At 39.9% G+C, this 10,572-nt stretch overlaps 2 protein-coding genes across 2 annotated transcripts; one reads left to right on the plus strand and one right to left on the minus strand.

The window, feature by feature from the left end:
* Positions 1 to 4,866: 4,866 nt before the first annotated feature.
* cpsf4 (cleavage and polyadenylation specific factor 4) lies at positions 4,867 to 7,606 on the plus strand. Its single transcript, XM_048246971.1, has 8 exons — positions 4,867 to 5,215; positions 5,592 to 5,642; positions 5,737 to 5,889; positions 5,985 to 6,080; positions 6,182 to 6,275; positions 6,366 to 6,438; positions 6,599 to 6,763; positions 6,847 to 7,606. Exons 1-8 carry the CDS (start codon positions 5,113 to 5,115, stop codon positions 6,913 to 6,915), a joined length of 804 nt encoding a protein of 267 aa, XP_048102928.1. The 5' UTR covers positions 4,867 to 5,112; the 3' UTR covers positions 6,916 to 7,606.
* Positions 7,607 to 7,697: 91 nt separating this feature from the next.
* Positions 7,698 to 9,242, minus strand: atp5mf (ATP synthase membrane subunit f). Its single transcript, XM_048246972.1, has 4 exons — positions 9,145 to 9,242; positions 8,161 to 8,268; positions 7,960 to 8,076; positions 7,698 to 7,865 (listed from the first exon to the last, which is right to left on the minus strand). Exons 1-4 carry the CDS (start codon positions 9,158 to 9,160, stop codon positions 7,837 to 7,839), a joined length of 270 nt encoding a protein of 89 aa, XP_048102929.1. The 5' UTR covers positions 9,161 to 9,242; the 3' UTR covers positions 7,698 to 7,836.
* Positions 9,243 to 10,572: the final 1,330 nt, after the last annotated feature.

Genomic DNA, 10,572 nt, shown 5'->3' on the forward strand with positions numbered 1-10,572 from the left:
TAAGAAGAATGGTTAGCTTGTTCGGTTGGAGGGAAGCTAGCTTTGACGTAATCTCTCTTTCGCGCCGTAGGGAGATAACCGTATTGTTTGGATAAGAAGCTCAGTCCACCTTACTGTCTATGACGGTAACTCATAAGCAAAACCTAGCATACACGACCGTATGTTAAGGTAAAGCATTACACAGAGGCAACCTAATAATAATAAAAAAGTAAACCTAATTTTTTTAAAAATGGCACTAATCATTACAGAGGTTTTCGATGGATTGACCGTAGGTCGGGAAAGTGGAAAGAAGATTATCTTCAAGGCTATAACTTTTTTGTTTTGTTGACTGTTTTTGAAGATCATGTATGGTAGCTTCAACATTAACACGACTTGGTGAGGATGATATTAATAATAGTACATAAATAAATGTTTAACTTTGATGACTTTGAAGGCGAAGGAAGTGTGAGAAGAATTTCTGTGTATCTATCATATGAGTTACAAGATTCAGTTCGATGGCTAACGTCACGAAGTTAAGTGTGAGTCTGCGCAGTACTGGGGGGACCAACTGAAAAATCGTTCTATTTGACTCAGTGCCCTCCCATTGAAAATGACGGAGTCTGTACGTCCATTTCTTTTACTGTCTATGGGTAAAACGTCTTCCTGTTTCTGTCTTTCCGGACTTTTCTTTTGCTGTCTATGGGACAGTGCTCTTCCACAGGAAGTGGATTTACACAGCGGCCCCATCTTGTGAAATGGGCTAATTAAGGCTACGTTTATATGGTGACGATGAAAAGAGAAGACGCAGATGTGGCGTCTTGTCTTCATTTGTTTATTCGCGTTTAGACGAGCATTCTCAGGGGGAAATCTTTGTTTATATGAAGACGCAAGAGTAGCCTATGTAATATTCGATTGGATATGCATTCCAGACTGCTGGGTGGTGGTGTGATAGAACCCCGGTACGTCACGCGCAGACATTCTAATTTGACAGTTTAGCCAGAGAGGTAATCAAGGATCTTTGGTTTAGCCGTTTAGACGGAGATGCAACCCGGGTCGTCTTCAAAACTCTACACTCTGGAAGGAGTCTTCAGATTTTTGCGTCTTCAAGTCCTGATGGCGGGGTTGCCGTGTAAACGAAAGGCACTTATGATAAAATATTTTGTCGTCTTCCTTCGCAATCGTTCTCGTATAAACGGCCCCAAAAGCAGAATGATATTGCATTTTCATTTTATTTTTTTTGGGGGGGAGGGGGGTGCAAATCACAAATTAGTGATTATGGGCTAGGTTGATGTGGGCCCTTGAGACCAACATACCATTAAAATTTCGGTGCCACGGTTCAGGTAGTTATTTAGGAATAACTTTTTCGCATAACCATACAAATCTCATATTCTAGAAATAAACTACTGTAGCCTACCGCATACCGCCGCTTAGTCCTGTACATCCGTTCAGCGAAAATAAATCACACTAATCAATTTGTCTCCATCTTATACTTCATCCCCCACTCTTGAAACGTTTGTGTTGTTTGGCATGCCTGTGTGTGTATGTGTGTGTGTGTGTGTGTGCGGGCCGCATAGAAAGTAGCCTACTGGCGCTGCAAAGGTGAATAGATTTGTAGGCCTAGCACTAGCCAAAAAAATGGTAGCATTGTTATAAAACCTTTAAAATCTCTAAACAATTACAAGTAGGGCAGTTCATCACAGTTCATCCATTGCAACTGGACTGATGAAAGGTCATGTAGGCCTACACCTGTAGGCTACATTGTATTTGGGAAAAGCAGAAGGTATAATGTTTTATTGTTATTTATTAATAAACAAAACAATCCATGTCTGTTCCATGCAGTTTTCAACGTCATGCCATGGATTTTTGTGAATGTTTCGTCTTCTACATATGCAAGATTTTAGTCATCTTTAGTTCATATGATATTCAACTGTATTGTCAATGCACAAATTGAGTACCAGTAGTCTAAAACGAAATGCAGTTTTACATCTAGGTGCAAATAACTGACATGTCCAAAAGGGCCTTCATGAAATCCGTAGCTAGACTGTTCATACACATTTTAACGGGCCAAGTTGAAAAGCTGTTGTCCGTTATTGTTCGTTCAAATAGGCTGATTCATGTTCCCTTGCATTTTGCAACTGTGAGGTCTATGGTTAGTCTGGCTTTCACCAGACCAAGCTCAATATTTTAAGAAATCGAAAAAGAAATCGCCGGCAGATCAGGCATCACCCAGCCTAGTCCATAGGCGCCCGATAGAAATATTGTTTAATTTTGCAATTGAGATATCCCCGGGTCCCCTCTGCGACGTGTTTGCCCCCCAGTTTCAGAGCACCACGGAGTCAGTAAAGGGGAAATGTACAAGAACATGTATAAGATACAATGGGGTATTACAATTTAGAAAAAATACTTATTACATTACATTACATACATTAAATTGTGCCACATTTTGGAACATCACTCAAAGTGACTTTGGGAGTCACTCGCCAGCAAATAACGCTTAATAACACAAGAAACAATGATGCACAAATGTTTATTTTGCCTGCACAAACGAAGCACAAATAATTTCAACCATTTTTGAGTCATTTGGATGTTGATGGGGTGCTGGGTGACCCCAGGTCACTAACCATTATAATGTGAAATATTGTTAAGACGGTTTGAGCACAAATGTTTATTTTGCCTGCACAATCGTGCACAAACAAAGCACAAATGATTCATGATCATTTTCGAGTCATTTGGGTGTTAATGGGGTGCTGAGTTACATCACTCGACAGCAAAAAAACACTTAATAACACATGAAACAATTGTGCACAAATGTTTATTTTACTTGCACAATCGTGCGCAAACGATTCCAACTATTTTGGAGTCATTTAGGTGTTTATGGGGTGCTGGGTGAACAAGTTAAAGTTTAATATCCTTAAGACGGTTTGTGCACAAATGTTTATTTTGCCTGCACAAACTAATCAAAATTGTAGGCCTATTCATATTTTCAGCATAATGGGTGCCAACTTCAGGTTGTTTGTGTGGGAAGTCAAATTTGAAACCTGTCATTCCCACAATAGGCTACACGATAAGCTTAAGGTGGTTGTCTGAAGCACTTGCTAAATAGTGTCTGTCTGCATCATCATGTCTGCTTGACAAGAAATGTCATATTCACACTGAAAGTGTTTCGTGTTGACCTTTTACTGTGGTGTTGACTCCACAGTAGCTCCAGGCAGCACTAAGCAGGCGAAACGTCTTTCATACTTACACTTCAAGACATTTATAATGCACTCCTGCAATTTATTCATGCAATATTGTACACAGTAGCCTAAAATTAGATTCCGTATTATGTATTGTAGAAACTAATGTTTATTTCTTTGTTTAATTAGAATATAACTATCTGCAAATATCTCAATATTGTATAAAGTAGCCTATAGGCTAACTGTTATGTTCCTACACTCTAGGCCTACACCTCAAAATAGGACGTTCTGTGCAGACTACTCTTGGCCTACACTTTCTTTCATGAGACACAAAGAATGCAACAATTTGTTAACTTTTTAAGAGGTGGTTTTAGGAAAATAGTTTTTGTATTATCATTATCTTCAAATTATTTTAAGCATGTTTTATGGACATTTAAATACTGTCATTCCCACTATTGCCTATTACCATGACACCAGCCAGGTTCAGTGCCATCTGCACTTCTGATGGTGTTTTCAAGGATTCTGCAAGCTTTTTAAATTGATTTTACACCAACCTTACTCCTGCCTAACAGTTCTACAGCCATAAGGCTACAACAGTATCTAGGCCTGTTATTAATCTGACATGAGGGAGGCACGCTTCAGTTCAAATTATACAGTTCTGCATAAGTCATTTTACACAGCAGTTCAGCATAAGAATGTGAGGTTGTAGGCATTCAGTGGTGTGTCTGAGTAATGTAGGGCTACATGTTTATTTCAGGACAGGGCCCAGGTCATTTTGGCAGCCGTGGCCTACTGGTTAGCACTTCGGACCTGTAACCGGAGGGTTGCTGGTTCGAACCCCGACCAGTAGGCACGGCTGAAGTGCCCTTGAGCAAGGCACTTAACCCCTCACTGCTCCCTGAGCGCCGCTGTTGATGCAGGCAGCTCACTGCGCCGGGATTAGTGTGTGCTTCACCACACTGTGTGCTGTGTGTGTTTCACTAATTCACAGATTGGGATGAATGCAGAGACCAAATTTCCCTCACAGGATCAAAAGAGTATATATACTTATACTTAATTCAAATGACATCGAAAGTACTATAATAGGCTAATTCACTAAATAGCCTAGAATTTCTGTTCTGTCTGCCTGTCTGAGGCTGTTGTAAATTGACTATTTTTGTCTATTTTTGTCTGTTTCAGGCCTGGCTAAAACCTTTCACATGTGAAATACCTCAAGGATCTTTGAGTGTAGCCTACAATCCTTGCCACACTTTGATGCTCATGCTCTTCACTGTCTAATATGCATCTTGACAAATTTCAATTCACAACATAGCCTATTCCCTTCTAATAAAGTTTCTTAATATTGGGTAATTTGTATGTTGTCATGTTCATATTCTCTTGTGTTTAAAAATAAATATGATAAATAAAATGATTTAGATTTGGGTGTAGCCTACTGCATGGTTTTGACGTTTTTGAGAAATGAAAGAAAAATGTTTCCAGGCTAGATGTCTTGCGATCCCCACACACAAACGATGTATAAATTCACAAACAAACATATAAATTCAAGTGTAAACATTTTTCATCAATAGATCAAATAAAATCTCATTGCAATGATAGACTGCAAAGATTGTCAACAGACGAACCATCACTGATTAGATCTAATTATTGAAATCGACAACTCAGAGTTCGATTAAGTTGTCTTTGAAACGTGAGTTCAGAGTTCAGAGTTCACCCCAACACTAGCGAAGCTTGTGGAAGATCGGTTGTTGGGACAGGTGTTGTTGCAGTGTACTTCTTATTATATTATATTGAGCTATATTAAAAAATTGTAAACAAATTGATCCTAATTAACATTGAAAAACAAGTTGTTTCTGAGATTTAATGTCATAATTGCTTAGCCAAATAGTACAACAAAGTAAATAACACCATCACAAGCTAGCTGGATAGTGAGGCAAGCTAGCAAACGAAAACAGGCAAAATGCAGGATCTAATAGCGACTGTTGACCACCTTAAATTTGATCTGGAGATTGCTGTTGAGCAACAGCTGGGTGCCCAACCGTTGCCTTTTCCTGGAATGGACAGTAAGTATGAAACCTCATCCCTATTCGGCAGGAGTTAACGTTACCTAGTATCTAACGCTAGCTAACATTAGCGGGGTTAGCCTAGCAGCAGATAACGCCTCCTAGGCTCGCCATAACAAAGATGCAAGAACTTTTTTGCGAGTGTACAATCATACAAGTACACCGAACAACCACTGTATTTGTATTTGTACGTGTATTTAAAACATGTGCAGGCTTATTGTGAATTAATGTGTGAAGGATTGATATTTTCAACAGTGAATTACTCTGTAAAATTGCACACCGTCCGTGTCTTGGACAGTTATGGGCATAGATATTATGTTTACGGGGCTTTTTTATATACGCTGTCAGTAACAATGCATTTTGGTTACTTATGCAGAATCTGGTGCTGCTGTATGTGAATTCTTCATGAGGGCATCTTGCATGAAGGGTAAGTTGTCTACAGTAGAAAAAGCAGGCTTGTTCTTTAAACTTCTAAATAACGGTGTCGAAAGTAAAAATGGTTATTGTGGTGTTTTGGACAGGTGGCATGTGTCCCTTCCGGCACATTAGTGGAGAAAAAACAGTTGTTTGCAAACACTGGCTTCGAGGGTTATGCAAAAAGGGGGACCAGTGCGAGTTCCTTCATGAGTATGACATGACCAAGATGCCTGAGTGCTATTTTTATTCCAAATTCGGTTAGTATCGGTATCTCCTCATTCAAGTTCATTGTGGCTTATTGTCCACTGTCTCTGTCTTAATGACTATTAAACATGGCATTTTCTATAAACAGGAGAGTGCAGCAACAAAGAATGTCCCTTTTTACATATTGACCCTGAATCAAAGATTAAAGACTGTCCGTGGTATGACAGAGGATTCTGTAAACATGGTAAGCTTGATGTCGTTCTGCCATCAGATTGTTTACTAGAAGGATAGGATATGAAATTAAGATCCTGACATCCTGTTAATATTTTGTGCTCGTATGTTTAGGCCCGGATTGTAGACACAGACATACACGAAGAGTCATTTGTGTCAACTACCTTGTTGGCTTCTGTCCGGAGGGGAGGTCCTGCAAGTTCATGCAGTGAGTCTTAATTTCGCTGATTTTTAAATTGCATTAGGATACAGGGAAACTGATGTGTCATACTAAACTGTAGACATTTTAACTTCTCAGCCCACGTTTTGAGTTGCCGATGGGTGCTACTGAACAACCTCCTCTGCCTCTGCAGGCTCATACTCAACAGAAGGTATGCAACAGTGGTCTTGTTTGTTGTAAACTTCCAAAATATACCTAAAAATATGTAAGTGCTTATGTGGTGATGACCGGAAATTGTGTTTTCTGTTGCCTGTGATGGTGTAACATGGTAAATTACATTTAACTTATCATTTATGCTTCACTCTTAACAGACCATGCAGTCCACAAACAGGTCGTCACTGTCACTGATTCAGCTGACCAATATAAATTCTAACCACCAACAAAGGATGCCGCACAATATAGGACCAATGAATTCTCAAAACAATATGGGGGGAAACAGAGGTCCTCGGCCATTAGATCAAGTCACCTGTTACAAGGTTTGAATGTTTACACGTATTTAATTACTGTTGGGTATGCACAACATGTTTTTCTCTTTAACACCCCCCTTTTTTTTTTGCAGTGTGGCGAGAAGGGTCACTATGCCAACAAGTGTACAAAAGGACATCTGGCTTTCCTCAGTGGACAGTAGCTTTCTATGGGGACCTTTCATCTCAGAGTTGGAATCTCAGGGCCTTCAGTGTGCCAGTCATGATACATTCAGCCTCTTAAAACAAGACTCTGATAAGGCTTTTCAACTGCCTAAAATCTTAAGGTGTTTAGACTTCACCTTGTTCAAGGGACAAGTGTATATTGTACAGCACATCTTTTCCTACCCATGGAACTGGTGATACTAACCTTTCATTTCCTGGGTTGGAAACATGAAATGTAGTGTGAAAGGGCTGTGGCAATTTGGAGCTCTAATAAACCTTTACCTTTTTGCCTTACTAAAAGAATTGGAAAGCAAATTAGTATTGTTCACCATTAAGTTGTAAGATCGGGAAGAAGCTAGGCATTCTCTAGGTGCGAAACTGTACTGAAAAGGAACAAAACAAGTTCATATGATTAAGGTGTAGACTATTTGGACAAATTGGACTTGGAATCTTGACCAGCCAGATCAGTCCTTCAGTTGAATCTAATCTAATCATAATGGTGTGATTCATTGTACATTTGTTTTTCCCTTTCTTTTCCTCCCTCCAATACATGAACTTGCCGTTTTAGTTGTCCATGAATGCAAGATCAAGGCTGCTTCAGCGTGGCTGAAACCAGAAATGGCTACATGGAAACTTGTTGTAAATGAAATTGCCAGCATTTGTAATAAAAACAGGATCTGTTTTACTACACCCAACTTCACGTAATTATTGCATGCCAAAGTTAGGGTTAGTTCCTTCTTTCCCAAAGACAGATTCATTAATAATCTCCAAACAGACAACATTGTATTCAAATAATTTTAGTTTTATTGTTGGTCACAATTATCATTTTGTACAGACAACGAAAAGCTGAAAGGGGTTGCATGAAGACACTGCTGCAGACATGGCCACTTCAGAGCCTTGTGGTCCCTGATGTGGGCGGTTCAGTGGTACTTCCTCCAACGGTCATGCTCTACAGATAAAGCAAATGTTTGGACAGAGATTTAGAAACAGTTTTGAGGTGAGCGAGATGTGGATTTTGCTTTTTAATGAAACATGCTACTTACTGAGGTGATCATATTCCCAAACGTAGCTCAGCACAACATATCCAGTCAGTAGCATAGCAACACCACCAATGCCACCCTTCTTCACATTGATGTATTTATTGTAGTATCTTTCCTGACCTGTGGCACAATGACTTGAATTAACACAGTAATATTTCAATATGGCACTTTGAGTTTGCCGTCAGGCAGACAAACATAACCTACCTTTGCGAACTGAACCAAGTAGTCCATTGGGAGTGAAGTCCCTGGTGCCAAGCCAGGAGAAAAACTCTCCAAGCTTGACGTCCATAAGCCTCTTTTCAGCCAGGGCCACTGTAATAAACAGAAATACATGTATTTACCTCAGCGATGTGCAGAGATGCGAGGCTTGTTTCAGTGTGGCTTCTCGTGCAAAGAATGAATAATAATTCATAAAACTACTCGTATGTCAGTACGTTTATCACGTTCAATTGATGTATACATGTTATTGGCATTATGTGACGTTAGCTTAAAAAAGCCTTTCCTTGTGTTCTTAGTTACCTACAGTCGCTTTTAGAAACCTGACTTATGTACGAATTAACGTTACGTAATTCTCATAGACATATTAACATACATTTTTGTCAAAGACTATTGGGCTGCTACAACTGACATAAAAGCTATTAGAAGTCAACACCAAAGAACTACGACGAGAGAGATAAGTTATTCTAGTTTAGTAATACAGAAGGCAAACTGGTGTGCAGCTGCCCGCTGTAGACACAGGTTGCAGAGGTCTACATTAGCCAGCACTAGCGAGTGGCGAGTTAGCTAACACTATCGTTAGCTGAATTTTAGACTAACGCTTAATTGGAAAATAGGGCGACACAGATATCCAAAACAGTTTTACGACTACATAATAGGTATTAATTCGGATAGAGAGCTGGTCACTTAGCCAACATATTTTCCTTGGAAGTTGTTTCATGGTAAGTTAGCATCGTAGCTATAATCGTCAAGTTAGCACACATTTGTCTGGCCAGTTTGGATGACAGAAAGTCCTTGACGTGACTCTTAAGAGTAAAATGTTCACACTGAAGCTCTGACAGCGAGAATAAAGCTACGCGACAGCAATTGGCAATGGTTATAAATACACACATGTCTTGTATAGTATGGGTTTTCATTAAAAAACAGATACAACATTAAAACCAAAACTCCTAAGGTTAAATGCAAGCATACCTGCTTTGTCCGCCATCTTGCTCAGCTCAAACCGCTGTGTATGTCGGGAATAAAATGGAGTGGGGGCATTATGGGACGGAAAATACGAGGAAGGAGGAGCACAGGGCTCTGTTTGGCTGCCATTGGCAGAGAAATCTAGATCATAAGGCTTTTGACTAGGCCTACTATACTGAATCAGACTAAATTAAATTACAGTATGGCACAGTATGGCTATGTTGTCCCCGACTAAGAAATGACAATTTAGGCTACATAGTCTAGCCGATTTCTTCTTCATCTTGGTCGTGTTAAAGTTTAAATAGGCATAGGCTACTGTCATAATTTCTATGACATAGGCCTATGGCATTTCTATATTTTCATGTTTCTTGTGCACTTTGTATTGTTAACTGTTAATGTGCTGTAGGCTTAACAACTGCAACATTCACAGACCCCCATACACATGTATCCATTTTTTTGTGTGAAAATATCAGCTCACCAGATGGGAGAGATGTATAATGGTTGTTGCGTCTCTTCATAGTGACAGCATAAATATAGCCTACAGCCTGGTTCAGCAAGAAATACAGACACGGAAGATGCATGCCCTATCTGCCTCTGCCCCTCACCAAGTAGACAGCCAAAGAGCAGAAAATCCAACCAATGGATCTTTTGTCAGATACTAGGCCCTTTCACACTTGCAAAATCGCCGCGATTTTATGTACCAGAATCGCAGAACGACTGTCCCTTTCACATAGACCGAGGCGGAACGGCGGGACAAAGTGTCTCGCCAAATTTACTACCAAGCCCCCTAGACATTTTGCTGAGTTTTTTCGTTCCGCCACCAGTGTGAATGGGTCAAGGCGGAATGGGGAATCTGGGCGGGCATTTCAATGCTATGTCCAGCCCACCACAGGAGATTGCAAATAAATCTTAACTGATCAAAAGCAGCAATCGCAGAGACAGCACATTATGTCAATCTATAAATTCACAAAGTCTCCAGTCATTCAGTGCCTGCTAGAGTTGACTGTAGCTTGGAATGCAATCAGTTGCCATAATAGGCTATCTTAAAATCCAGCGATAAAACAAAGCATGAACTCATGAGCGTCTCTCTGCCCTATATGTATATCCTCTGATTGTAATGCTTATCTAGGTGATATTTGTAACATTTATTTTGTATTTGGCCTGTTATAAAATCATGTAGACTTATTGAACAATTGAAACACATTAGGAACCGCAAAGTTGGAGACATGCATAAAGACATTGCTGCAAATTTAAAACCGGATTACTCTGGAATGGCTAACTGTGCAGGGGAATGCTTTCCTTTATGTTCGGTAAGGTCTGCTGTTTATTCTGATATATGGTTTGTCATGTGTTGAGGGAAAGTTCGCGAAGTATTCCACCAAGATGAATGGGTAGGGAGACGGGCGCAAAAAAATGCCTTAATCAAATGCCTTA

Source organism: Alosa alosa, chromosome 6 (genome assembly GCF_017589495.1).
Source record: "Alosa alosa isolate M-15738 ecotype Scorff River chromosome 6, AALO_Geno_1.1, whole genome shotgun sequence".
NCBI lineage: Eukaryota > Metazoa > Chordata > Actinopteri > Clupeiformes > Clupeidae > Alosa > Alosa alosa.

Coding starts and splice junctions, on each gene's coding strand:
- atp5mf (XM_048246972.1), bottom strand. Junction 8,077..8,160: donor ACTTGGTTCAGTTCGCAAAG/GTAGGTTATGTT, acceptor ATTGTGCCACAG/GTCAGGAAAGATACTACAAT. Junction 7,866..7,959: donor TTGGGAATATGATCACCTCA/GTAAGTAGCATG, acceptor CTTTATCTGTAG/AGCATGACCGTTGGAGGAAG.
- cpsf4 (XM_048246971.1), top strand. CDS start 5,113: ATGCAGGATCTAATAGCGACTGTTGACCACCTTAAATTTGATCTGGAG. Junction 5,890..5,984: donor CTATTTTTATTCCAAATTCG/GTTAGTATCGGT, acceptor TTCTATAAACAG/GAGAGTGCAGCAACAAAGAA. Junction 6,764..6,846: donor ATCAAGTCACCTGTTACAAG/GTTTGAATGTTT, acceptor TTTTTTTTGCAG/TGTGGCGAGAAGGGTCACTA.